Here is a 27,792-nt window from a genome sequence, read left to right on the forward strand (position 1 = left end):
GGGTATGATAGAGCTTCATGTTCTAGCCCCCCCTGTCAGTGTGAGACCTTGGCCTGGAAGGCAACCTTTTAGAACTCAAGTTATTGGGTTCCTATTTTCACATTAGGGACTTTCTCAGAAAGAGTACTAACTTGTTATGTAAATTACCTGTAGTGAGGAAGGGATTATGTGTATTGAGAGTGGCCAGTAGAGGGAGCCAGGGAGCAGCATCTGTTAGCATGCAGCAGCATGGTGGAGACAGTGTGCAGCCTGTGCCTGGGTCTTCAGGAGGCTGTCCGTGGGCTTGAAGGTGTAGCAGCTGCAGGAGCTGTTGCAAGTTTGCATCTGATTTCCTATGGGCTGGGTTGTGACTCACCATCAAGGCTAAGGCTCTGGGCATTTCCGGGTGCTCTGCTGCAAACACTTCCTGTTGTGCTGGAAGTTTATTTCCTGCTTGAGCCACCCGGTAGCTTTCCCAAGGACAACCCCTTTGCCACTGGCCTCAGTACACCTCTGGCTCTGTGTTCTTGCCTCTTGCTATGCCTAGGACATGGCTTGGACAGAGCCCTGGTGTTTTAGGGGTGGCCACACACAGGGCAGGGCAAACAAAGGAGGAAAGAGTACCAGAGAGGAAGGGAACTGTCATCGCTTATAGCCCCAGAGCAACCGTCCATGGCTGCACGCATGGCTAGAGTCAGAGGCCTTGGGAGTCATGTAACTCTCAGTCCCCTCAAAATAGAAATTCAAGAGCAAAAACAAATAAGTGCTTTTTATTTTTAATTTGTACTCATTATAGGTTGTGTGGCACAGGCCAGCTGCACCTAAAGAAAGGAGTGGAGTGACATTTTTTTAGACCTCTTGTGCTGCTTTTTTCTACTATTTTCTTTGCTTTATAAGGGAGTAATATTTCCTTTCCCTTCCTCTGCCCCATTTCATCCCTTAGAGAGGATCCCTTACTTAGGGGGAGACTCAACACTTAATAATGTACGGGGGGGATAAAAAAGAATCTGCTGGAACTTACTTCAGCTTATCACCTTGTCTGTCTCTCCCCTCCCTCCTCCCCATGCTTTTCTCCCATCCATGGCTGGTGGCCAGCTAGAAGCACTTTCTCCTTTTCCTTCCATTCAGAGCAGGTAGCTTTGAGCTTGCCTGGCTCAAGAGCTCCTGACTCACAGCTTCTTAGAGTCCTTTGCTTTGTACCTTCTATCTGGGGCCATGGTCTGAGAGATTCAGAAAATGAGTCCTTGTCAGAGACACCGTTGACCCCCTGGTCATCCTTTCTCCTATGTAAGAGAGGTGAGAGTGGCCTTGGGGAGCAGCTAGCCTCCTGGCAAGACTGCTAGGGGGACAGAGCACAGGCGGGAAGTGTGAGTGCTGGACCTGGCTGAGGGTCTGCATATATATATTTTCTTCTTCTTCCCCTGTAGCCCTGGCCCGCCATCACTACATGAAGCAGGCCAAGGCCCTAGGTCCTCAGATGATGGAAAAACCCCTGTACTGGGGGGCAGACAGGAGCTCCCAGATTTCATCTTATGCCATGAACCCTCTGCTACAGCAAGGTAAACCTTGCAGAGCTGGGGGGGCGAGGGGGAGGAAGGGTTGGAGGTCAAGGTTAGGAATATGGGCGGCCTAGGGCCTAGGGCCTCGGTGTGTGCAGCAGCCTGGTTGGGCATCTATGATGGCGGGTAGGAGGGAGGGCAATCCGGCCACCCCAGGTGACATGTTTGTGGCTCACGCATGCACCACCTTGTGTCCTTGTGTCCATTCAGATCTCTCCTTACGGTCCAGCTTCCCCCAGATGCCAATGACCCAGGCTGCGGCGCACCCTCCCGTGGCCAATGGTGTCCTGGAATATTTGGAGAAAGAGCTCCGGAATCTCAACCTGGCCCAGCCGCTGCCTCCAGACCCCAAAGCCAGATCGGCGCATCCCTGCAGCATGATTTCTTCCCTGGGCTCCGAGGTGGTGGAGCGCAGAGTCATCCAGCTGCCCCCGCTCATCCGAGGCCCCGCGGCCTCCTCCAGGACCAGCGTCTCCTCCCCCCAGCAGTGGCTGTCCTCGGCTCCCCTGTCCAGATCCTGGGACCTGGAGGCCAGGAGGCAGCACCCTGACTTCTACCAGGAACTCCAAGACCGGGGATCGAAACCCTGGGGTCTGGGGAGGAAGGAGCTGGACCCCCCGTGGCGTGGCCGGCGCTCCCGGTGGAACGGGGCGCCCCCGCCGCCCTGGTCGGACGGGGACAGCCTCAGCGAGGGCCCCCCGTCGTCGTCCAGGGCGGCGCGGTGGAGGCCGCGTCGGGAGAGGCCGCGTGGACCCAGCCCCGGGCCGGATGCGCAGCGGAGGTCGGGGAGACCCCGCGGCCGGCGGCCCCGCAGCTACTCTCCGCCGCAGACCTCGGGCCTCAGCTCCTGGAGCTCCGAGGACGAGAAGGAGGCCACCCCTCCGAGCCGGGGACCCCCGGGCCGCCGCTGCCGCCACCGCCGCGGGTCCCATTCCCCAAACCTGCCCGAGGAGAAGCCGCCCAGCTACCGCTCGCTGGATGTCACTTCAGGCAAGAATGGCAGGAAAAAAGGGAGTGTGGAGAGGCGCTCGGTGAGCCTGGGCACCCCGCCGAGGGTTGGGGCGTGGGCACACCGGACCCTCCAGCTGGGCCCCGCCACAGGGCGCACTGGGGTGGAGGCCCAGAGTCCCTGGGGAAGGACGGAGGGTGTCCCTCCCTGTGTGCACCCTCCCGCCCCACGCTGGAGTTTCACCTCTCTTTAGGCTGGGGATGGAGCTAGCACCTGAGTGGATCCCAGGACCCAGGCCTTGTGGGTCTAGGCCCCCCCTTTTAAGTTATTTTCTAATTAATATACCCAAAGGATAGCGTTTCTTTAATCTACTTTTTAAAGCTCTCCCTCTATTGCTCACAACAGGTGCGCCCACAGCTCTGAGCCAACTTACAAAGGACTCAGGAAAATCTCTTCTGGGCCCCCACATCTTTTTCTCTGGTCCTGTTGATGCTCAGAGGGGTCCGCAGAGGGCGCCCTGTGGGGGGGGGGGGAGAGGCCGGGAGGCAAGGAATGTGGGAAGACAATGGCCATCTCTCATGGGTTTTTGAAGGATACCTTTCCCATTGGGAAATGTGGGAATGTGTTCTGCTGCGATTTGGGTTGGGTTTTGAAAAAAAAGAAATCATACAGTGGTGGGGTGCACAAGGCCTCTTCTAGCTAGGACAAAGCTGGGGGAGGGAGGGATTTGTGAGCAGGACAGGCGTTTCTGAAACTAGCAATGGCAGCGGTGTCCCCTAAGAGGCCGAAAAAGGCAGCAGAATGAGCGTAGTGAGCCCTGGAAGGGGATTGGGCTGTGGACGCTTCACAGATCTCATCTAATCCACACAGCAGCCATGAACTGAAAGGCCATGGGAAGCGGGTACCATTGCCCATCATCAGCCACCAATCAACTGCTGCTTCCAGGAGCCATTTAGAAAATTAAATCCTTCCAATTTAGAAAATTAAATCCTTCCAAATCCACATGATTTAGTCAAAGCGAGGATAGACTACATCCACTATTCTACCAGTTTCGACATTTACAATTTCACCAGGAAAAGAAAAAAGAAATCTACTTTTGAAAAGGTTTTGAATTGGCGGCTAACCTGGCCCTTACTAGGCAGGTGCTCTACTGCTTGAGCCCCACCCTCAGTCCTTTTTGCTTTCGTTATTTTTCAGATAGTCTTGTGGTTTTTGCCTCAGCTGGTAATCCTTCTGGCGATGCATCCCACATAGCTGCAGTGACAGCTGTATACCATCATGTCCACTAATTTGTTAACATAGGGTCTCACTAACTTTTCCCCCATTCTGACTCTGAACTGTGATCCTCCTCAATCTCCACCTCCTGTGTAGCTGGAATGCCAGATGTGAGCCACTGCGCCTAGCACCAAGTTAAAATGTTCTTTTCTTTGTTTTATTTAAGTTAAAGTATGTAGCTTCTTATAAGTGAGATCAGGGTAAGAAGACACTAATCACACTCCAGATACTAGGCAAGCCTTTTCTAGGTACTATTTATTCAATCCTTGCAACAATCATGTAAGACTCAGGGAGGTTAGGTAGCATGCCCAAAGCTACACAGCCAAGAGAGTGAAGCCAAGTTTGAACACAGTCCTCTGACTCTCCTGTGCCCCTTCAGTAATTCATGCTGCCTTTTGTTGTTGTTGGTGGTGGGGTTTGAACTCTGGGCCTGCGCACTGTCCTCAGCTCTTCCGCTCAAGTTAAGTGCATTACCACTTGAGCCACAGCGCCATTTCCAGTTTTTCTGGTTGTTAATTGGAGATAAGTGTTTCCTGGACTTTCCTGTCCTGGCTGGCTTTAACTGTGATCCTCAGATCTCAGTCTCCTGAGTAGCTAGAATTAAAAGCGAGTGAACTACTGGTGCCCAGCCCATGCTGCCTTCTTAGAAAGAAGAATATCATTGGGATCAATGATATTTTATAATGACTTTATTTCTTCCTCATCTTCTATACATATTACAGCTTCTTTCATTACCAAGATGTATATGACATTAATTCTACAAGTGAACTAAATTTATGATTGTAAAATCATTCACTCCTGGGAGACAAAGATTTCATCCAAGATGACTTTAAAAGTCTCCAGTGTCTGGGGGCTCTTTGCATCTGTCTCCAGAGAGTTAGTATTACTTGGTCCTAGTCAGTCTTCATTGGTGTTCTGACAGTGACCAGAGGCCCAGGACCAACCCTTCGTTTGGCAGGTTGGTTGGTTTAAAGGGCACTAGGCTTGTTTTATTTATAACTTGAAAGTTGAATGCTCTGTAGGAGGAAAGAAGCCTGCTGGAGGGCTGGAGGTGTCCCACACCATGGTTACCTTTCTAGCTTCAAGGTCATCCACATACGGCTGCCAAGTTCAGATGCTATATACTTTGTGACCACTAGATGGCGACCCTCGATCGGGTAACCTCTTCATGTTTCTATTTAGTCCTTGTTTTTAAAACATGGATCATTAAAATCAGGCTTTAGTGGTGACAGCTTGACCTAAACCTTTTACAAAATGCTTATGTAAAATACCGTCTTAAGTACTCAGAGAAATAGGAACCCAGGTAAATACTGTTTTGGCTCAAGTGGAAACTTCTTTCTCAAGAATAACGTTTAACAAACAGATACAAACAAGAGCTTCTGCGCAGATCATTTCATAGGAATCTAAAATAGGTAAGAACTATTCTCTGCACTGTGCCCAGGAGAAAATGGAAGTCACGCTGAGGAATCTTCCAGCCAACTCCAGACTCCAGCTGGGCTCTCAGTTTAGCCTTTTCACTCCACCAAAAGGACAATCTCAGAAATGTAAGAAGCAGAAACTTCACACTTTTAGCTCCAGTGATTAGAGACTGAATGGTCCAAAGTGATTATCTTCAAAGGGATTGTCTTTCTTTTTACCTTAAAAAGGGGGTTCCCAAGGCATTTTCTAGCTTGTTCCAAACCTGACCCATACACACTTGTTCTAACATAGAAAACTACTATGTTTATTTTTCTTCTAGGCTAACCTCAAACTTTCTGCAAGGAATCCTAACTTTTTGTTTTCTTTTGAGTCAGATTTTTTTTTTACTTAATGATATTATATTAGGATATTTATTCCTCTACTTTCAATAAAATATTTATTCCATGTCCAGGTTTATCAGGCTCTGGACTTATTTTTTTCTTTTTTTCCCTTTGCATTGTTTTCCTTTGAGTCAGAGAATGTTCATCCTAGAGCATTTTTTATTATAAACCATGTCTCCTAAAATGCATTTTCTTAGTAACTGGAAAGAGATTTTTAAATAGCAGTCTCGATGTTCATTGTGATGGCTGTAGAACTGTGTGTTCATAGCTGTATATTTGGCATGCACCTCTCATCCTAACTTTGTTGGAAGATGGGATTGATACTGGGCCAGCCTGGGCTGAAACATTCACAAAACTCCATGTTAATAAACTGGATGTGATGGTATATACTTGTTATCCCAGCCACTGCAGGAAATAAAAAAATAGGAGGATCAGGGTCCGGATGCATGCCTAGGCAGGAAGTGAGTTCTTCTCTCAAAAATAACTAATACAATAAAAAGGGCTGGAGATGTGATTCACTGGCAGAACTTCTGCTTACCAGAGTTTAAACCCCAGACCTGACCTCTCCCCCCCAAAAAAAAATTGAGGGAGGCTATGGGGAGGGAGGGAAAAAGAAAGAGACTAAGCAAAATAGAGAAATACTTCGTGGGTTCAGATCTATTCAGCTGCAGCCACCACCACCCAGGTAGCATTTGTACTGGATTGTATGCATAGATGACACACTCTGGCTGACTGGAGTTTCTGTGTTTTCTTCCTCAGGAGAGAGAGAGCTCCCATAGTGGAAGGAGTGTGGTCATTTAGTCACCAGGCATATTCCTGGTGCTATTCCTGTGGCTACTCCTGGGCTCCTGTGTGTCTCAGCATTGCCCAAACTTCCAGCTGACTTGAGAAAGACACCGCAAGTTTGTACCTAACACTTTTGGCTTAGATTCTGAGCATCAAATAGCAGCCAAGAGCTTTAGCCTGGATTCACGCTCTTGGAATAGTTATATAGTCCCTGACTTGTAACAGACCCTCACTGGATAAATGACTGATCTTTCGGGAATTTGGTTGTGACAGGGGTAACAGTGCTCGGGACCAGGGCCATTCTCACAGTGAGCACTCATGAATGTTTAAGAAGAAACCACCTTTGTTCCAGAAACAAGAAATCTACGGAATATCACAAGAATCTCAAGGGTACTTCTGTATTAGGAGTCCGGCCTGCTTCTTGCATCCTCAGTGCTGAGTATGCCTGAGTTTCCAGTCAGAATCGGCATAGAAATTCCACAGCAATGTATCCTTTCACCCTGTTTATTCTAAGTGTAGGCTTGACAGACAGGGTAGTGATTTTATGCCAGTCCCTTCCTGTTTCTTGTTTTCTTCTTGCTTTTTTTTTAAACCCCTCTATATCTATTTATATTTTCTTATTTATGTGTTCACTAGTATCCCTTTAAATGTTTCTGGAGAACAACGCTGTATACATTAGGAAAAGAACCGATGTAATGGGCTAAGGGTTTTCTTCCAAATAAATACCTGCTTTTCTACATGGGTGTACTTATTAATCGATACCCTTTGTCCTACTAAATAAAGCACCAGAGGAGAGCCAGGCAAACATAGGTAGTTCTGGAACTACAACTCTCCTGGCACTAATTGGCCTTTTGGGGTTAAGCTTTCTAAAGCAGAATCTCCTGGGCAAGTCTTGCTACTCAGAGTCCTGAGAAGAAAGTGTTGTGCCAATCTCCCCTCCTCCCATTGTCCCAGTGCTGGCTTCATGGATCCATGTATGTTGGATGTAGACACCATCTCTGCACACACTGGAAGGAGATGCTCTAAGCAGAGGTTTATGGGTACCTCAATGGAATACTGACTGCATGGCTTTGAAGAGCCTGTTGTTTTGACACACATCCATAGTCCCCGATTTCATAATTACATGTGGAAAAAATACATTAAATGCCTTCATTAGACTAGGATTTGTGTATGAATGTCTGTGTGTGACTCTGGGTGTGTACTAGGGCTTGAACTCAGGGCCTGAGCTCTGTCTCTTAACTTTTATGCTCAAGGCTGGTACAGTACCATTTGAGCCACAGCTCCACATCCTCTTTGGAATTTTTGTTAGTCATATATAACTGGGCTGAAATTAGCAAATTGAAAGGAAACAATGTAAACAACAATGTGAAACATAAAATTCATTAAGAGAGAGAGTCATGACATGGCCTCATTTTTCCCTGCCCCTTCCTGCTAAGAAAAGCACTGTAAATGTCTGAGACAAGGTAGAGACAGCCAGACAAAGAAACCAAAACCTCTGAAAGGTACTGAGAAAGTAGTTTGAGGGCTGGGAAGGTGGCTCAGTGGTAGAGCGCTTGCCTTGCATGCTTAAGGCCCTGGGTTCGATTCCTTAGCACCACATAAGCAAAAAGAAAAAAGCCGGAAGTGGCACTGTGGCTCAAGTGGTAGAGCGCTAGCCTTGAACTGAAGAACTGAGGGACAGCGCCCAGGCCCACAACCAGACCCCCCCCAAAAAAAGTAGTTTGAAAACAGCCCAGAGGCAAAACAACTTGCATCCCCCTAATTGATAGAGTAGTCCAGTCATTCACTCCTCATCCTGGATCTAATGAAGTCACTTGGCAACCCATTCAATAGGACCTGCCAAGAGCCCCGATAAAAGCAACTAACCACACAGCCAATCAGCTTCACTCCTGAACTAGAGGCTCTCTTTTCTGAGGAGATGTATTTGGAGGCAGCAAGAGACACCAGGTAAATTAAGTGGCTTAGTAAGGGACGCCTCCTTAGCAAGCCAAGACACTCATTCCCTGCCTAGAATATGAGGGCTGACTTGTAGAACTAGGGGGATGTCTTGTTATAGCTCACAGCCCTGGAACTAGCAGCCAGGACCTGGCAGCTATTTAGAAAACCAAGTCTCTTCTCCTATGCCATCCCCAAAGAAACCAGGCAAGGAAGTAGGGGAGGGGGGGAGAAGAAGGGAGGATGGAAACATGATTGGATTGTGGAAATGGTTCAGACATTTTGTAAGTTTATTAAAAGTTAGTAAGGGACACTCATAATGGGTGAATTTTCTCATTTATATAAAATAGCTCAGTAATAGATGAACATCATTCGAAGTATTTTTTTCCACTGCACATAAAGAATGAGAGCGATGGAACCATGTTCAGATGCTGTTTTTAGGGAAAAAAGGAAGTTGAAGTGAAACTGGAGAATTGTTGAATTTTCAAGCTTTTCATTTTAAGAGATTTTCCTTTCTTAAAGGATCATGTTCAGATAGCAAAACGAAAGAAAGAAAAGTAAAATGTTGAGCAGTGGAGTCGCTGTGCTGTAAAATCTCAGGTTTCAAATGGATTTTCTGGTGTAAAATGTGAATGCTAGAACTTTTATAATTCCCCTAATATTATAGCCCATAGCCTCCCATTTTAGGCTTTTTTCTTTCACCAAATAGTTTTGTTGTTAAACAAAATTCCCAGTTTAGAAAGCCTAAAAGAGGTAATCTTTGTTTAAGGTTATTTTCCAACATCTTCAGAAAGGAAACTTACAATTTGGATAGCCATCTTTAAAAAAAAGGACTGTGTTTCCAGGAAATGGAAAGACTTGGAAAAAATTATATTAAGTGAAGTAAGCCAGACTCAAAGAAACATAGGTCCCATGGTTTCCCTCATCTGCAATAACTAGTATATGACTGGGACAAGCAGAAGAGGTCAAAAGCTTTACATATGACCTATGTAAAGCAGAAGAGTTCAAAAGCTATGTCCATATGACCATATAAACTGATGCTAAGTGAAATGAACCCCAAGATAGGGACACAAGGGATTTTATCTTTCTTGTTGTTCTTTTTAATGTACTTATAATGTACTATGTGATTTTGTTTTTGTTTCTTTGTATGTTCTTCCCCATGGTATAACCCCTGTTGTCACTGTATTTGATTCGGGTGTCCTGCATCTTGTATATACATTTTTCTAATTTGGGGAGGAGAAGGGAAATAACAAAATGGTAAAATAAGGATACAGATTGACCCATTGTAACAATGAGATGTACAAAACCCTATGTTGATAACAAGCTTTACAACTTTGTAGGGGTTGGGGAAGGAGGAGTTAGGGAGATGGAGAGGAAAGGGATGATAGGGGAAAAACAAAGGAGGGGGTAACAATGCTCAATAAGAAATGGATTCATTACCTTGCTCATGTAACTGTAACCCCTCTGTACAGTATCTTTACAATAAAATATATATTTAAAATTTAAAAAGAGAAAAAAACTCTGGCCTTTTATAACAGCTACACTTGTGAAATTTTATGGAGGATAGAATTCTTAGAGTTCATTTTAAGTTTAGATCATCAAAATATGAATTGCCCAGGCTCTGGATTTCTTTTAATTATCTTAAATATATTTCACAGTTCTTGACAAACAGAAGGGTTTGTATTTGAGCAAAACCATTAGACAGTTTGATAACAGAAAGTGCTAATTTCCTTGAATGGAAACAGAGAAAAAGTGCATTAAGACAGAGGATAGTCAAGTTTTGTATTATTTAAAACCTTTTCTGTACCTGAGTTAGTAACTACAGCCTTACTTCGTAAAGCCAGTCTATAAGCATACTGTGCTGCCTAGATCTTATATCCAAAGAGTGATTTACAACGCATCTGAATTTTAAAATGTACTTTCCATATGTCAATAATTTTGTTCAGTTTTTTTTAAAGTTGAAAACCTTCTTATAGAGAGGGTTAAATTTGGTATTGAAATAAGCAGAAAACTGGGTCTAAGCAAAAGACCTTAATGCTAGAGGACATTCTTTAGTTTACAAATGTGTTTTGAGTTGGTAAATTCCAGAAAAGTCTTACTCTCCTTAGGTGATTGATTCTTGATTTTCCTCGATTGTGTCCACATTTGATTTGTTTTGGCTTATTTTTAACATCTTTGTTAGATTTGAGTGTTCCCTAGTTTTTAATTTACCTTGATTGTGTTCACATCTGATTTGTTTTCTACTTGGTTAAGATTAATTCCATGCACCTTGTGTGGTTTTGGGGCTATATAAGCTGTGTGTTAGTTATATTCAGGGCCGGAGTCCCTCTGCCACCTGCTAATGCTTCAGTAGAGATTCCAAATTTGGGCTTTAAGTGGTGGCTTCTCTGTTCTCACAACTGAATCTACCATACGACAGTATGAGATATATTATTCCATTAACACATATGAGTGTTGTTTTATCAAAGCTGGTTTTGTATGAATACTGTTTCACTATTTCTGAGTTTTTTTATTTTTTGTTTTAAGATATTTTATTGGCATATATTAGTTGTAAAAGGGGGTAGTTGTTGTACACTCATAGATTATATCCTGATCAAATTCTTCTCTATCCTCCCTCACCCCTTCTTGATACATTTTTAACAAGTTTCATGGTTTTATTTTCATACACACATGAAAAGTACTTTGGCCACATTCACACACAGTGAGACCAAATGAAGTTAGTCTTAGGAGAGGAACACAAAAGCACAATGCGTATGTTCAGATAATCATATAAAATATTTGTCAAAATGAACTCCAGGAAATGGAAACAAAAGTTTCTTTTCCTTTGTTGCTGTTTTTGTTTTCTTTCCTTTTTGTCTTGTTTGTTCATTTCTCTGCCTTTGGGAAGGTAAGTCGGGGGCACAGAAATGGAGGGACAAAAGGTGAACAAATGCAGCAGTGGTACTCATAAGACACTATGTTAAAAATGAACTATGTAACTTGTGGATGGGAATGGGAGGGAAAAACTGGGAGAGCACGAGGGAAGGGGTGACATTGTCCAAAAAGAAATGTACTCTTTACATGACTTATGTAACTGTAACCCCTCTGAACATCACCTTTATAATAACAATAAAATTAAATATTAAAAAAGTACTTTGGCCACATGCATACTTTTTCATCTTCTCTATTTGCCCTCCTGCTGGGCCCCACCCTATACCAGAGCCTATTTAGTTTCCATATTTTAGTTTCATAATTTTAGTGTATGTATATATTGCACAAAGATGTTTCCCTTGATATTTTGTCTGGATTTTATCATCAAAGAGCTCCTGCAAAAAATTTTCATAAAGGCAATGTTCTTTGACTTTCTGCATGTTTATGAAAATTACCATTACTCCTAAAACTTCAGACACATCTTGGTATAATTTTTCTGTGGGGAAATAAAGCAAGGCCCATCTGTAGGGCTTCTTTTCTTTTTTCTTTTTTTTTAATCCCTCTTCTTTGTAGATCAATGTTCCTTAAAAATCTGGCCCATATCATCTGGGAACTTGTCCTTCAGATGCTTCTTTTACTTGCTTGAGTTTGAGATCTGATTAAATATTTACTTTTTCTACCTGAATGTTTAAAGATGTCTTGAAATTCAATAATCTAGCTCAGGATAAAATTAAGAGCACTTTGTCAACATTGTCTGGATTCCTTACTTTCAAGGTGCACGCTAGCTAGCCTCATCTGTGGAACAAATACAGAAATCACTTTGGTCTAATGACTGAATGACTATCCAGCTTGGAATAGTTTGAACTTATTCCTTTCTAGTATCTTCTTTATTCTCAGGATTTCCCTAGTTTTGGAGATAGGTTAGATAGTCCTACGACTTAAGAGTAGTGACCAGTGATTTTTCAAAATGTCTGTGGTTTGGGGCTGGGATGTGGCTCATACAAAAGGCCCTGGATTCCATCCTCAACAGTGCAAAAAATATCTGTAACTGATTGTGTTCATTAGCTTTGCATCATTTTAATAAAGCATCTAAGTTAAGGAGGAGAGGGTCATTTGGGCTCACAGTTTTAGGTTTCAACCCAAGATGACTACACTTCATATTTCTGAGTCTGAGGCCAGCAGAATATCATAATAGTGGCAGAAGATGGTAGAGGAAACTGTTTTCCTCTTGGTGGTCAAGACACAGAGAGAGTAAGAGGAAGGAGCAGAGGACAAGATGTACCCTTCAAAGGCACACTTCCCCCAACTAGTCCCTATCTTTAATAGTCCATTCAGCCAGGGACTCATGAGTGGATTAATCCACTGATGAGGACCCAGCCTTCCACACACAGCCTTTGGGGACATTTTCTATCTAAGCCATAACACAGATCTAGATGTTGTCTGGACTCTGTGGAAGATAAGGAGAATCAGAATAGACACACAGGGTTTGAGACCTATCGGTTTATCTGGTTATTTTCCTTACTCTTTCCCATATATCTCTCTTCCCATTTGTTTTTGTCTCTATGACTTTTTTTTTCCTCTCACCCAAGTGATGTGCCCTTTATAGGTTAGCTCCCTTTTCTTTCCATATTTGTTCCTCTGTACTCTGCTGACCACCCAATGTTTTCTAATTTCATTTCAGGCTTCTAACTTTACAACTATATAATATTTGCTTCTACAAAAGTTATTATGGTACAAACAGCCACCCCTACCCCAACAACAACCATGTTGAGTATCCTATATCATCATATTGACTCTCTGTCCCTGTGTCTTAATTCTAACCTATGAAGAGACTATGCAGCGCTACTTGGAACAATGACAATCAATGAATGAACCTCCAAGAAAGGCAGTGTCATTTAGTACCTAGAAAGTCTCTTAGACTGTGGCTACAGTTTCTCTAAGAGAAATGCTTGTGTAAAGAAGACCCTGATACAGGTGGATCCATTGCAACAATGAGATGTACAAGTCATTATGTGTAAAAACGAACTTTACAACTTTGGTGGTGGGGGAGGAGGATTGCGGGGGGATGGGGGAAGGATGGGAAGGGATGGGAAGGGGAAACAAAGGAGGAGGCTACAATGCTTGGTAAGAAATGTACTCATTATCTTGGCCATGTAATTGTAACCCCCTGTACAGTATTTTCACAATTAAAAGAATAGTTAAAAAAAGAAGACCCTGTAAAGAATGTAAAAGAAATGTAACAAACATAAACAAATAAGAGATTGGTATTTGTCTGTAGGGAGCCTAACACTGTATTCTTAAGAGCCTGCTATGCCTTACTAGAATTCTGGCTCTGTTTGAGTTTCTATAATTAAATATATATAGGGTTATATATGGCCTTAGCCCAGGGTAGGCTAACAATGAAGTCCTAACTTCCTGAAGAGCTGAACTGTCTTCTCTAATCATTAAACTCAATGTAGTAGGTTACAATATTTGTGGAGTGTCTACTATGTCTCCAGTGTTTGACAAATGCCATTTTATTATCTCAGTAACTCTAGTAAACAGGTTATTATCATCCCTTGAGCCAAGGTTTGGAGGAATTAAGAAACTTTGCAAAGTAAGCCATAGCAGTAGAGCAGAGATCCAAGTTGCCTTTTGCAACCAACAGTCCATACTCTCTATAAATGACACAACACAGCCTTCCTGATCAGAGCAATCAAGAGCTTACCCTTAGTTAAGACTAAATCCACTGCATCTACAGGGCCTCATGTGCTAGAAGGCACAAGAGCAACTCAGAAGTGAGCTATGTTACAAGTAGAAAGGACTGGCTAGCTTTGTTGGTTATGGCTCAACTTAGCCAGCAGGCTGTACGCCATTGAAATATAATCTAGGTATCATTGTACAGGCTCCATAGTTTCTCAGAGACCATAAAAGACCTTATAAACCTTCCCCTGCTGCCATATCAAGTGTTAATCTCCTCTCCCTTCAGGATCTTTTCATTATACAATGTGGAAATTAAAAAATAAAGATATCAAGATAAAATAACATAAAAAATTCTGGAAACAAACTGTTCTGATAACATAACCAACATAGAAGGTTTCTGTTATCTCAGAATGCTGATAATTTCTTCCCGGTAGCTACCAAGAATTCTGCCATAATTACAGAACCATTTGAGTGATTCCAATTCAGTTCTGACCTGTGTGGAGGAATTTTGTCCTTTGGGGATTTTATGGAAAGTTCATTGCATTTCTCATGCTAGTAAATGGAGTGGAGAAATCTAGCAAGACTTGTCTGTTCAGATTCTCCTCCATCTCCCTGTATAGCATTCCCTTCTCCCAGGTGTGGGCAGGACCTCTTCCCACATGAGATTCTTGCCATCTATAATCAGAGTAGGTAAATCAGAGAAAAGTAGAGCTCCTATGATAAACTTTGGGGGGGTGCGGATAGAATTATTTCACAGATCTTACCTTATGGGGAGGGAATTATGATCCAGATACCATGTCAAAACCCAATTCTATATAGAATATCAAAGAAATAAATTCTTTGTTAGATACAAGGGCTTGAACTCAGGGCTTGAACACCATCTCTTAGCTTTTTCACTCAAGTCAAGTGCTCTACCACTTGAGCTACAGCTCCTTATCTTTTTGGTAGCTAGTTTGAGATAAGAGTCATGGATTTTTCTGTCCAGGCTGGCTTCAAACCATAATCCTCAGATCTTAGTCTTCTGAGTAGCTAGGATTACAGACCTGAGTCACTGGTGCCCAGCTAGAAGTAAGCTTTTTTTAAAATTTAAAATAATCTACTATACTGAGTATGAGCAAGGAAAATGAACCTTGATGGATTTTTATTTTTAATGCCCCCTTCAGAATACGTTAAAAATTCTGGTTCTGGATAGGATGGAGTGTTCCAGGCCTTCTTGCTCTCCCTATAGCTAAACAAAAACAAGAAAAGAACAAAAACAAATCCTACCATGGATAGAACTTAACTAACACAGGAGGATCTAAAGATGGAAGAAAAGGTAGACTTTCTAACGATCTTAGGAATTGAAGAAAGATATGGTGGGTGGTTTCTAGGTTTTCTTTTTGCCTCCTATAGGATGCTAAAGAAGCTTGCATCAGGAGACCACCAAGAAGTACTGACAAAAATGTCCCCCATTTGCATTCCTAGCAATCTTTTTTGGCTTTGTTCTTGGATACAATTAAGCTACTTGAAAAACAAAAGGTTGATCCTTCTGGATCTTTACTTGTATGATTGATTATGTAGATTTAGAGAAATGTTCTATCTAGAGCTAATTAATCCTGACTACTGAGGTACAAACTTCTTCAATACTATACCCAGCAACTTACAATTTCTACATTCTCAATCTAGTTTTTCTAGATGCATTATTCTTTGTCTTGCATGAATGGTAGGCATGGTTTCATAGTCTGATGTCAATAGTTCTTTTCAGTTTTGGTAGTTCCTTCACATGTAAGCATCTAGTATTCTTCAGACTATTCAAAGATGATCTCCTTCAGATCTCTTGGAATTTCTACTGCAGCTCTCTTCATTTTGGTATTCTGTCTTAAGAAGTCTAGCTGCCTTGGTCTTCCTGAACTCCTTATCTCAGGGAGCTCATTGAATATTTGAGTTCTCTCTCCTTTGCTCTTCTAAGGTAGTAAACACAGGCAGTTTTTGGCTCGTTTCACTTGCTCAGAGATTATTGTCCTTTGTTGTCTGGTATCCAGTGTCTTTAAAATCTGTTTCATAATTATACCACAGTGCACAGTAACAAAAGCATCAGTGTAGCAGCACAAAGACAGACTTGTAAGCCAATGGAATAAAATAGAAGCAAAATAAAATAAGCTCACACAGAATAAAATAAGCTTACAGCATCTGATTTCAACAAAGACACCATAAACATACAGTGGAGAAAAGGTAGGTTTTTTCCCAACACTTTTGTTAGGAAAACAGTTTCAGAATAATTGAGTTATATGAGGTAAAATGGAAGCCCCTGGAATTTTTAAAAATAGGTCAAAGAACTATGAACCCTTAATGTTACTGGTTTTTAACCATGAATGAGAATTACTCCAAAAGTGACTACAGAGGCAATAAAAAGATGCAGAGCCAAAACTTTTTTTTTTTTTTTTGTCAGTCATGGGGCTTGAACTCTGGGCTTAGGCGCTGTCCTTGCACTCTTCAGTTCAAGGTGAACGCTCTACCACTTGAGCCACAGCACCACTTCCAGGTTTCTAATGGTTTATTGGAGATAAGAGTCTCACAGACTCTTTCCTGCCCAGGCTGGCTTTGAACCCTGATCCTCAGATCTCAGCCTCCTGAGTAGCTAGGATTATAGGCATGAGCTACAGGTGCCCGCTGCCAAAACAATTTTTTTAGTGGTAGGAAAATTTATTAGTAAAGGAGAACACTTCCAATAATAAGAATATACATTTTGTTATTGTTATTGCTGTTTTATTTTGCTTTGGGCCCCTTCCTCCCTCCTTCCTTCATTCCTTCCCTCTCTCCCTTCTTTCCTTCCTTCCTCCTTCCTTCCTTTCTTGCTTTTTATACAAGCTGATCCTCCTCCCTCCTCCCTCAGTCTCAAGTGCTGAGTTTTCAAATATGTGTCACCACACCGGTCTGGACTATATAATCCACTAAATAAAAAAATTTGAAAAGTTTTGAATTCTTTTAAAGCAAGAACTATTTTGTTCATCTTTGTCTCTTTATATATGGCACATTTGGAACACAGTATTTAGTTTATATTTGTTGACCAAACTGACCCCATTGACCTTCTTTCCTCAGAAATGCATATTCATACATGCTATGTTAAACACCATTTTGAATTGAGAGATTAGGAGGTACAAAAGTAACCTAACAACTAGAGACCTGAATAGCAATATCAGGAGGAAGAAAATTCAGGTAGTCAGAGAACCTATCCATGAGTAAACACGGCACACCTGAGAAGCAAAGACAGCTAATACAGAGGCTTAATGTTAAAGGACGTAGAGAATGGTAAAAATGAAGTCTGGCAAAAGCCAGACCATTCAGAGACAGACAAGGTTAAACAGTTGGAATTTCATTGACTGGGATGGGACATTTTATTTATTTATTTATTTAGTTAGTTAGTTAGTTGGTCATAGGGCTTGAACTCAAGGCCTAGGTGTTGTCCCTGAGCTCTTATGTTCATGGCTAGTGTTCTACCACTTTGAGCTGCAGCACCACTTCCTGGGAGGAGAAATGATACAGAGTAGAAGTTAAATGATAAATCAAAATCAGGTCTATTTATTTGGGTCAGTTGGATTACCATTTTATTAATCTTAATCTTCTCTATATTTATCTCCTATTATTACTCTGGACACAAATTATTCACCATTTCCCAAATCACACCAAGGTTTCTCTTTATCTTTGTTTATGAAGGACTTCTTTTGTCTCTTACCTCATGTCCAAATTCTAGTTAGCATCAAAATGAAGCCTAATATGCTATCTACTCCATAAATCTTTCACTAGTTCCCATGGCCGATCTCTCCTGTCTATGAACTTCTACAACATTTAACACATTAATAGGTCACATTCTATCTTCATGAAGCAGGATTGGGATAATGCTTATGAAAAGCAAGCAGCAAGATAATAAAAACTAGCTAATTACTTGTATTTAGGTGATAGTCATATATTGTCTAACCTTCTTGAGGACTCTTTTATAACTAGGTAACCCATAGTTCCTGACAGGAAGAAAGGAAGAGAAAGAGGGAGGAGAAGAGGGAGAGGGGGGAGAAGGAAAGAAAGAGGAAGAGTAAGGAGGAAGAGGAGGAGGAAGGTTGAGAGAGAGAGACACAGAGATGGGATGAAAAATTAAATTGTGGAGAAAACATGAAATAGGTAAAGGCATAGAAATCAATAAAATTCAGGGATAGTGCTTCTTTGGTGTCAAATATTATTCTTTCATGTTTATTTCATCGTATCACAATTAAAAATGTGTCATTTATATTCAGTCACAATCAACCTGAGTGTCCTTTACTTCATAGGTCACCGATCTCATTGTCTTTGCTTCATTTTCCTTTTTCCCTAGACCTCTAAAATGAAGGACCCCAGGACTCAGTTCTTAAACCATTTCTCTACACAATTACTCTTCCTAGGAAATCTTATCCAGCTTCATGGCTTTAAATATCATTTATAAGCTAACCAGTCTTAAATCTATTTTTCTAGCCCTCGCCTCTTATTTGGAACTACAGATTCACATATGAAACTGCCTGCTTAATGTCTCTAGTTGTATACCATTGGCAACTGAAATTCAACCTGCTCAAAATAAAATTCATTATATCACACCCCAGACCCATTCAAACCCAGCTTTTCTACTTACATAAAATTAGACTGAGTCATCCTCATTATTCAAGCACAAATCTAATAGCAGATTTCCTTACTTCAAACTGTATAACCAAATCACATTCAAAGCACATCATTTCTACCTTAAACTTTAAAGTTTAGTTTAGTTCCAAGGCAAACCATTTCTCTCGAACTCCAATCCTACTATTTCATTGCTGTCAGGATCACCTTTTGCCTAGACTGTTGCAAAAGTCTCCTAGTCTTCCACGCCTCTTCCTACCTGTAGACAATTCTCCACTCAGCAGCCAGAGACCCAAATTATGTTATACCCATCTTCTAAACCTTGGAGCGTTTTGCATCTCACTTAGAATAACTTCAAAATATCCTAACATGGTCATTAGTCTCCATCTGAGCTGATCCCTAACTTCCTCTAACTGAATCTTCTACCTCTTTGCACCTTACTCTTGTCATACTATCCTTGTTGCTATTAGTTACATCATTACTTCCTCTAGGCCTGTCAACTCTCCAGGGTCTTCAGTCAGTCAAGATAAGCAAAGCAACCCTGAGGATAGATATAATAGATTATCCTTCTTTTGTTTCTCAACAGCTAACTCAACAAATGGCATTTAGTGGAACTCAAAGATGTACTATGAAGCAAGACTACACTGTGATATAGTTTCTGGAACATCTAATGCTATCTTATCTAATTTCATAGAAGTGCTTTGTTTAATGCTAGCTCTTCCAGTCAGACAACTTCTGATATTTTGTATCTGGCTCCAGGTATCACATAATAAGATATATGAGATATAATCTCAATTGCTGTACTTCAGGTAAATGATATATTTTGGAAGGGTAAACCCAGGATGGTGAAAGGCAGAATTTGTGAGTAACTATTATAGGACTTGAGAATCTTTAATGAATTCTAGAAGAATTCATAATACAGGAAAAGCTCTCTCCAAATAGCTAAAATTCTGCCACCTGAAACATGGGCTCAAGTTTATTCTGCAGAAGAAAGAACCAAGAGTAGGAAGTTTCAGAGAGGAAACTTGTTGTAAGTGTAAGGAAACATTGCCCAATAGTTCTTTGGAAATCTTGTGTTTGGCAAAGTACTCCAAGTTCCTTGTGACTTACCATACTCAGTCTTTAATAGAAAATATGATGAAAAGCAGAGTATGCTACATTTCCCATATGTATTTGTCCATAAACATTTTTATTCACAAACAGTATTAATACCTCTTACAACAAACTTCATAAAATGGTTTGGGTTAAAAATGAACAGATCATCTTCTAAAGGAGTAAGGCTAGGTTAAAACATCAATGTACCTGCAGAAACTCAGTAGTGTTGTTACTGCTTGTGCACTTTTGGTCTTTAAACCTTGGTCATTAGAAATAAAATATATAAAGCTTGGAGTGGGGGAAAACAAATTCTCGTACCTGTTACACTATTAGCAATACGAGACTTAACAGCACTGTTCTGAATTAGATTAACAAAGGAAGACAAATGGAAGTAAGGCTCTCATGTAGGGAGTCTGGGCATTTTTTTCCTGTTAGCAACACATTGCACAATTGTGCCAAGCTCTGTCCTCTTAATTCACTCATTACATGCTAGGTAATGTCTCCCAACGTTTTTTATTCACATATACAGATATCCCTCAGCCTGTACTCCTCACTCTCACACGGATTTTAATAGGATCCTAATGCAGGATAATTCTGTTGTATTGAAAACTACCATTTAGAGCCTTAAACTTAGAGCATTAGTAGTATCCTTTTGGAATAAACAGGAGATTTCCAAGACTAAAGGAAGAAATGGCCATTAAAAACTATGGGAAAAGTAAGCAGGAAAACATTGCAAAACCAATCTACTTTGAGGCTCACTGGAAGAATGTAAAAAGGAAGCTGAACTCTTGAGAGTACTTTGTTATTGAAGAATTGTTGCAATAAGCAAGATCAAAAATGTAATAATAATAATAAAGCTGCCTTGGCAATACTGAAAAGCCTGGTTGCAAAATTATAGTTACTGTCTTACAAAGCTGCCCACAGAAGGGTATACCAGGACAGAAATATCATAGTTCCTTGCATTGAAGAAAAATGAATGGCTTGTGAAGAGTTCTACAATTTATATTGCTCTTATTCACTACAACTATGTTTACTCTCTTTAATATGGTTTTCAAGATGTATCAGTGTTGAAAGAGGTGTTTAGGTGAGTAGATAAAATACTGTAGGAATCAGAAAAGCATATCTTCTCTGTGTTAATAAAAGTACTCTGTCTTATACTATCTAAGATCATACCAGACTTAAATAGCTGACAAGACAGACCCTGGACCTGATCATACCATACATATTATTCTTGAAGTCTTGTGAAAAACACAATAATATTGGTAGTAAAGAAACTTGAAATAGCACATCTCTTACCCTGCATTTTTGCTTCTAAACCAGTACCTCTGAAAGTAGACTTGTCAGTTCTAAGTGGTAAGAATTTGGGCAGGCAGTAATCTCCTATAACCTTGCATATGGAATGAGACTTATCTCAATTATGCATTATGTTTTCATGGCCATTTGGAGACATCAGGCCAGCTTGAGCAACTTCATGCAAGGTTTATTGAGTTCATTGCTATCCAGGAAAACACAGAATCATGGAGATAAACCTAGTTTCAGAATTGTCTCTGTCATGAAAGAATGATGAAGGCTATAAATTCAGGTATGATACTACCTCTCTATGAGCTTTCTCCTACTCAGTAGGAGAAAAAAATGGTTGAAGATAAATGATGGTTGAGATCAAGGCCAGGAATTGAGGTCAGTCCAGGGAGTCATCAGAGCTTTGTACTCTTGGTCTCTAGGTTGATCAAGCTTCCTTGGCTATGAGGAATCTGCTTTTTTGCTAGCCCATGAATATCCTCTGACTTTACAGGAACATAGTAGTAGGCCATGATGGAGAAGATCAAACAGACCACCAGCAGGAGACAAGAAAACAAAACAAACTCAGCCCACTGTAGAGAGAGATAAACACAAGAGAAGATCATGGAGAAACCTGAAACGAAAGAGATCTTTAAGAGTCAGGACTCAGGAATGGGTTGACAAAAGACCATCTGTGCGGTCTCTTTCCTAGAAGAACAATGGGTTCAGTGGTTTCATTCTCACCTAAGTGTATGATGGTCATCAAGTCTGTGTATCTAACCCCCAACGTGTCATTAAAACTGAGCTAGGGATGTGGGAGGCAGAGAGATGAGGAAAATGAAGACAAGGAAGTTGGACGGAAGACTTCAAGTAGACACAAGTTCAACATTTGTTTCTCTCAAATCCATACCTGTACAAGGCCACTGAACTGTGCCACAACAAGCACGATGATATTCCCGATGGCAACTGTCAACAACCAGGCTGCCTGGAGTACAGATTTCATGCTAGATGGAGCCTAGGAAGAATACAAGTTTATAAGCAAATAAAGCAACTCTATCACCCTACCTCCCCATGGGTCTATCCAAAAATCTTCTCCCACAATGTTTCCAAATTCCAACTGCCACCACTAAGTTCAGCTGCCATATTGATTCAGGTGTGGCAATAATGTTAACGAGAATAATGTAGAGCCCCAAACAGCAGACTCTTAAGCTGCGATCCTACAAGTGATGACTATTTGGGGTCATATATAAGGAAACCGAAGCCAAAATCAATGGAGTACTTAGCTAAAAGTCTCAGGTCTACCATAAGGTAGTACAAAATTAAAACTCACTATTCTTTAAGCAGTGTGTAGACATTTACCTTCCACTTACAAACTCTTACCTGAGAATAAGAAAACTCAAGTCCTGTGACAGAGAACATGACCTCAGCTGCTGTAACCAGGGCATATTGTGGTAGTTGCCATGCAATGGACAGTTTGTTGGCTGGGAAGTCTTCTGTCTTCCAAGCCTCAAATCCTTGACCAGTGACCTTAGTGAGGGAAAGAGAAAGGGCTTCTCAGAAAGTTCCAAGTAAGCACTACTAACTACAGCATTTCATGATCTATACCCACTCCTAGTTTTATTTATTTTTTTTATTTTCTACATTCAAGGGACTGATAATTTCTATTGAACTCCAGCATTTTAGAATTGCCTTTGTATCAGTCAGTTACATTAAAAGTCCTTGAGATTATGGTCTTGGATGTACAAATACCCTTGACTTTCTAAGTCAAAAGAATTGAAAATAGTGAGAAAAAAGAATCTTACTTTGGGGTGGGAAGGTGGTTCAGTGGTAGAGCGCTTGCCTTGCATGCATGAGGCCCTGGGTTCTATTCCTCAGAACCATATAAGCAGAATAGGCTGGAAGTGGCGCTGTGGTTCAAGTGGTAGAGCACTAGCCTTGAACTGAAGAACTCAGGGACAGTGCTCTGGCTCAGAGTTCAAGCCCCCAACCTCTCCTCTCCCCCCCAAAAGTATCTTACTTTGCTTTAGTTGAAAGGCATACTAAAACCTAATCTGTGTTTTGTCAGTATAAGAAAACTATAACCTCAGTTTCTAAATCAATCAAGGTCCAGATGCCAGTGCTAAAAGGCAGGTAAAGCACATAGGAATGATAAGGGAATGGGAATGATAAGGACTACTAGAAAGCACAGGTCCCATCTAAAGGTAAAAACTGCACCAACAGTAATATTGTAGCATTGCTTACAAAATTTTCTGCCTTCAATTCCAAGGTAAGTTAGTAATCAAAATTCTTTGGCAAAATCTCTCCAATTTTAAATACCAGTAATTGATTCTTTTATTAATGTTGTCAATGCCTCATAAGCCAAACAAGTGCAGACTATGAAAGAAGTTGAGATTCTAAGCCCCTAATATATGACTTATACTCTGGAAGCTTATTAAATCATGTATTCAAAAACATCTGTGACCTCTCTCTTAAACAGCATATGAGAAATAAAACAAACTAAAAGTAGAATAATACCAATAATAAATACCAATTAAAATGGGTTGAACTGTGCCCTTCACAACTCATGTATTTAAATTTTCCCACTACCTAATGAGAATGTGACCTTATTTGGAAATGCATTTAATATAGATAGGACTAGTCAAATTATATGGGGTTAGGATGAGCTTAATCCAGTACGAGAGATATTCTTACATAAAAAAAGGAAAATCTGGACACAGATAAGCCCATAGAGCAAATTTCACAGAAGATAAAAATCATTAAGCTGGTTATACTACACACTAAGAAATATCAAATTTTCAGCAAACCACTAGAAACAACCAGGGTATAATCCCAACTACATGGGCTTAGTTAGGAAAATCACTGTCTAAGGCTGGCCCTGGGCAAAAAATGTACAATACCCTATCCGTTTTTGTTTAAAGTAAAAAAAATGGCTGATGGTATGACTCAAGTGGTAGAGTGCCTGCCAAGCAAATGAGGCCCTGAGTCCAAACCCCAGTACAGCAACCCTAGCCCATTAAGCATCCGAAGCTGTAGAAGATACAAATAACAGATTCTTCCACATAGCTCTCAGAATGAACCATCTATATATACATCTTAACCTCAGACTTCTAGCCTTATTTTATTATGACTTAATGAATTTGTGTTTTGTAAGCTATTCAGCTTGTGATATTTTGTTACAGTAACCCTATTTCTAGGGTTAGCAAGTCTCTTTGCCTTTTGTCATTGCCACATGTATATATGTGTGTGCATGAGGTATACACATTGTGTGTTGCATGTGTGTTATGTGTGTATATATGTATATGTGTGTGTATGTGTAAAGAAAAAGAGGAAGAGACAAACAAAAGGGGAAGGGTAACTGTGAGTTACTTACATTTTTAATAACAACAAGGTATGCTGTACCAAAGTCCAAGAGACCCAAATCCAGAAAAAAGTCCTTATCTTCTGTTTTACAATGCACTTCAGGGTATCTAGAATGGAATGTGTTTAACTTAGAATAAGCAGCATGGTTTGGAAAAACACTCCCATCTCCAGACAATAGTGGTCTTAGCTCTCTACTGATGGTGAAGAAAGCAATGAAGCCACCATACCTCCTTAAAAAATTATTTTTGTGTGAGTCATTTTAATTTCTACTCAGATCTGAAATCCTTATTCAGGTGTTGTTTTTAAAATACTAAACCTGAATAAAGTCCTGGTGCTTGGACTCAGAGCCTGGGTACTGACCCTGAGCATTTGTGCTACAGCTCTACTTCTCCCTTTTTTAGTAGTTTATTAGAGATGTGAGTCCCATAGTCTTTCCTGCCTGTGCTGGCTTCAAACCACAATCCTCAGATCTCAGCCTCCTGAGGATTACAGGTGTGAGCCACCAGTACCAGGCTGAATAAAGAAATCTTTATGTAAATCTTATGATTAGAGGGACAGCATATAACAGGGAACCTAAAAGGTTGTGTTCTAAATAATGAGTTGCCGGTTGATGGGTACCAAAAAGCCAGAATCCTTAATAAAATTTGTGAACCTCAGAGAGCTGGGCCAAATTAACTACACAGCATGGCCATCACAATTTAAATGACCTCAATATATCTGTACAGAAAAAAGATGGGAGTGAGGGAAGGAAGCTAGAAACTAACCCAGATATTCCTAAATCTCCCCCCCCACCCCCCCCGCAACACACATAGAGTAGCATTTTAAAAAAATGTCAATGAAAGTAAAATGTCTATGGGGCAATGTTCTTACTCTCCTCTTGGCACAGTTCTGTAAGCCGACACACCATATTCTTCACCAACATTGAGAAGAATATCTGTACCCAGGGAGATGTTGACATCTTTATGCAATGTGTTAATGAACCTGAGGGTAGAGAAAATTACTTACACATCAGAAAAACAAAAGGGGATAGGGGTATTTTTCTGTGTTATCACTGTATCCCCTAGTACCAAGTAAAACAAGAATGTCTGGCATGTCAAAGGTACATGATAAATAGTTAACTGAACAAATGAGTGAACTTACCTGTAATCAGTAATCAGTAGTCTTAACTTTCTTAAACTGAGTTTTTTTTCTAGAATATCCACTTGTTATCTGTCACATCCTTACCATATCACTTGCTGGATGGATGTTACCATCATCTGACTTACTAACCGCTGCCCTCCTCCCTCCCCCAGGCTCATCCAATTTCTTTCTGTCTTAATGGTAGACTTAATCAATAAGAATTTACTTTTTAAAAAGTAACAAATCATGTTTATGTGAAGGTATAACTGTATTTACATTAGAGTGATATCTTATTCTCATAAATGAAGTTCAGTTTGACTCATGTAAAATTTAGGTTTCTGGTCCATAGTAGGTTACCATTGTTTGAGGATCCAGAAATCTTGGACCATTCCACATCTACTTTTATAGTCTTCTGAACTTCAGTCTCTAGATTATCAACTTGTGATGGGTTTTCTGTTACATTACTGTTTTGATAGTCTCTGGCCTAGAGAAGAAGAAGGTAGTTCGCTCTGGAGTCTTATGTCCTGGGCTTCAGATCAAATAACTCTTCTATAGGCCTGCGCTCTCAAGCCTCATACTTTATACTTATACTGAGTTGTTTGCCTCTTCTGAAGCATAATCCAAATGGAAGTTATTATGGCTGTTGTACTCATCAGCAAATTCCACACTTTATGAAAAGTTGTCTTCTAAAATGTTTGTCTCAACAGCCTGATGTTGATGGACAAATAGTTTAATCTGTCTTTTTAATCTGTCTTTTTATGTCTATTCCCTGACACAGAGGGCAAGGGATCTCTTCAGTGCTCCATCTGTGTATCTGTCCTGGTCATCTGATGAGACCCTTAGCCCTATCTGAATTCAAATTCCAAGGCTTTTAATTCCAAATGTGATCTCTGCCATGATGACTCTACAGCTTTATATTAAAACTATACTTTATAAGATAGGCATCAACCACCAAGGGGGGAATAGCTGATCATTTCTGAATTTCTTTCCAGTGAGGAATATATTCCTGGGAAATATAAGTTCATCTTCAAGCCCCACAGAAGAAAGAACACCTATCTAATTCTCGCTGTCTTAGAAAATGCCTTCAGATACTAGCACCTCTGACTTTCTAAGACCGATAATTCCTGCTCAGAGGAAATAGAATGTGAGGTTTCTTTATGTGAAACCCAAAGATGAGAAAAGACTCAGGACTGAAGTGACTGGAGTGGCTTGGGGTCTCCTTAACATACAAACCTGATGGCTGTCATCCCACTAGTGGTTTTGTTTGCTACATTCTTTACCTACAAGAAAGAAGTAAAAAAATCAATGAAGAGTGGACCAAAAGGAATCATAATTAGAATATTTGACCATCAGATCCTAAGACTTTGAGATGAGAACTTAGAATTAAGGCAATCCTTCAACATACCATCTTGCTGGAAATATTTTTCCCATTTTCATGAATGATCAAACTATAGCAATTCTTCTCCTCCATAGGAAGCTTAGTGTGAACAGACATATTGTGATATTTCAGGTAGAAGTGGAAATCCTGGCTTTTTGTGTTCAGATGCAGTTTGGAATAATGTGTTGATTCCTGTAGAATGAAGAACCTGTTATACTCACTTTCTATCCTAATTTGAACATCACAATCTTTTAGCATCTCCGGGTGGGTGACATTAGCAGACACTGTGATTTCTGTCTTTAAATAGGTTATACCACTCTAGGAATTTACTGCAGAAAATACATGCATGTATATAGATTTATGAGTGAGCATTTCATTATAGGATTGTGTATAATAACTGAAAATTTACATATCTATAGAAAATGTTTAAACAAACTATTTCTATAGGATGAAATATCGTATACTCACTAAAATTATGGCAGAAAAGGTTATCAAGGACATGGGAAGATTATAATTCATGTTAAGAAAAAAATCAAGGTCAACATAGCAGGCCCATAACTCACCTGAAAGGGTTTGATGGACTCCATCAATAATGAGTTATTTCTATTTCCTAGCACAGTCACCTGTACCTCATCTTCTGCCAGGTTCAAGACTTGGAGGAAAACTTCCTGGGAACCAGGCTGGGGTTGGGTCATTCCCTTAGGACAGATAACATGTATTGGAATCATCATACAGTTACTGCTGACTGGATTCTTCAAGTCCAATGAGAGCACATATCTTAGTCCTGTTTCTGACAGGCAAGCTCTTCTAGCCAAGAGAACACATCTTTCTCTCTCTGAAAAGTATCTGGCTTAGAAAAATCTAAAAGCAGTTTGGGGAAACACCATCTCTAAGCAAAAAGTACCAATGCTAGGCAATAAATCCCATGCTGTTTTATATATATGCCCATATATATGCACATATATACATACATATGATATTTTTATTGTGAAAATACTGTACAGAGGGGTTACAATTACATGGGCAAGATGATGAGTACATTTCTTATCAAGCATTGTAGCCTCCTCCTTT

The 27,792-nt window shown here is 40.6% G+C and overlaps 2 protein-coding genes across 3 annotated transcripts in view; one reads left to right on the plus strand and one right to left on the minus strand.

Moving 5' to 3' along the window:
* The window catches only part of Ildr1 (immunoglobulin-like domain containing receptor 1), a 35,010-nt gene extending 27,482 nt beyond the window's left edge, over nucleotides 1-7,528 (plus strand). For both annotated transcript variants that reach the window (XM_013019297.1, XM_013019298.1), the window contains exons 6-8: nucleotides 1,407-1,538; nucleotides 1,749-2,569; nucleotides 6,321-7,528. In XM_013019297.1, the coding sequence (XP_012874751.1) occupies nucleotides 1,407-1,538; nucleotides 1,749-2,569; nucleotides 6,321-6,362 (995 nt within the window). In that variant the 3' untranslated portion in view covers nucleotides 6,363-7,528. The remainder of the gene's footprint in view (nucleotides 1-1,406; nucleotides 1,539-1,748; nucleotides 2,570-6,320) is intronic.
* Nucleotides 7,529-19,593: 12,065 nt separating this feature from the next.
* The window catches only part of Slc15a2 (solute carrier family 15 (oligopeptide transporter), member 2), a 32,175-nt gene continuing 23,976 nt past the window's right edge, over nucleotides 19,594-27,792 (minus strand). Inside the window, exons 13-20 of the mRNA XM_013019331.1 lie at nucleotides 27,285-27,419; nucleotides 26,749-26,913; nucleotides 26,577-26,623; nucleotides 25,095-25,205; nucleotides 24,235-24,331; nucleotides 22,245-22,391; nucleotides 21,775-21,879; nucleotides 19,594-21,457 (exon numbers count right to left, since the gene is read on the minus strand). Coding sequence (XP_012874785.1) covers nucleotides 21,281-21,457; nucleotides 21,775-21,879; nucleotides 22,245-22,391; nucleotides 24,235-24,331; nucleotides 25,095-25,205; nucleotides 26,577-26,623; nucleotides 26,749-26,913; nucleotides 27,285-27,419 — 984 coding nt within the window. The 3' untranslated portion in view covers nucleotides 19,594-21,280. The remainder of the gene's footprint in view (nucleotides 21,458-21,774; nucleotides 21,880-22,244; nucleotides 22,392-24,234; nucleotides 24,332-25,094; nucleotides 25,206-26,576; nucleotides 26,624-26,748; nucleotides 26,914-27,284; nucleotides 27,420-27,792) is intronic.

Source organism: Dipodomys ordii, unplaced genomic scaffold (genome assembly GCF_000151885.1).
Source record: "Dipodomys ordii isolate 6190 unplaced genomic scaffold, Dord_2.0 Scaffold45, whole genome shotgun sequence".
In the NCBI taxonomy this organism is placed as follows: Eukaryota; Metazoa; Chordata; class Mammalia; order Rodentia; family Heteromyidae; genus Dipodomys; species Dipodomys ordii.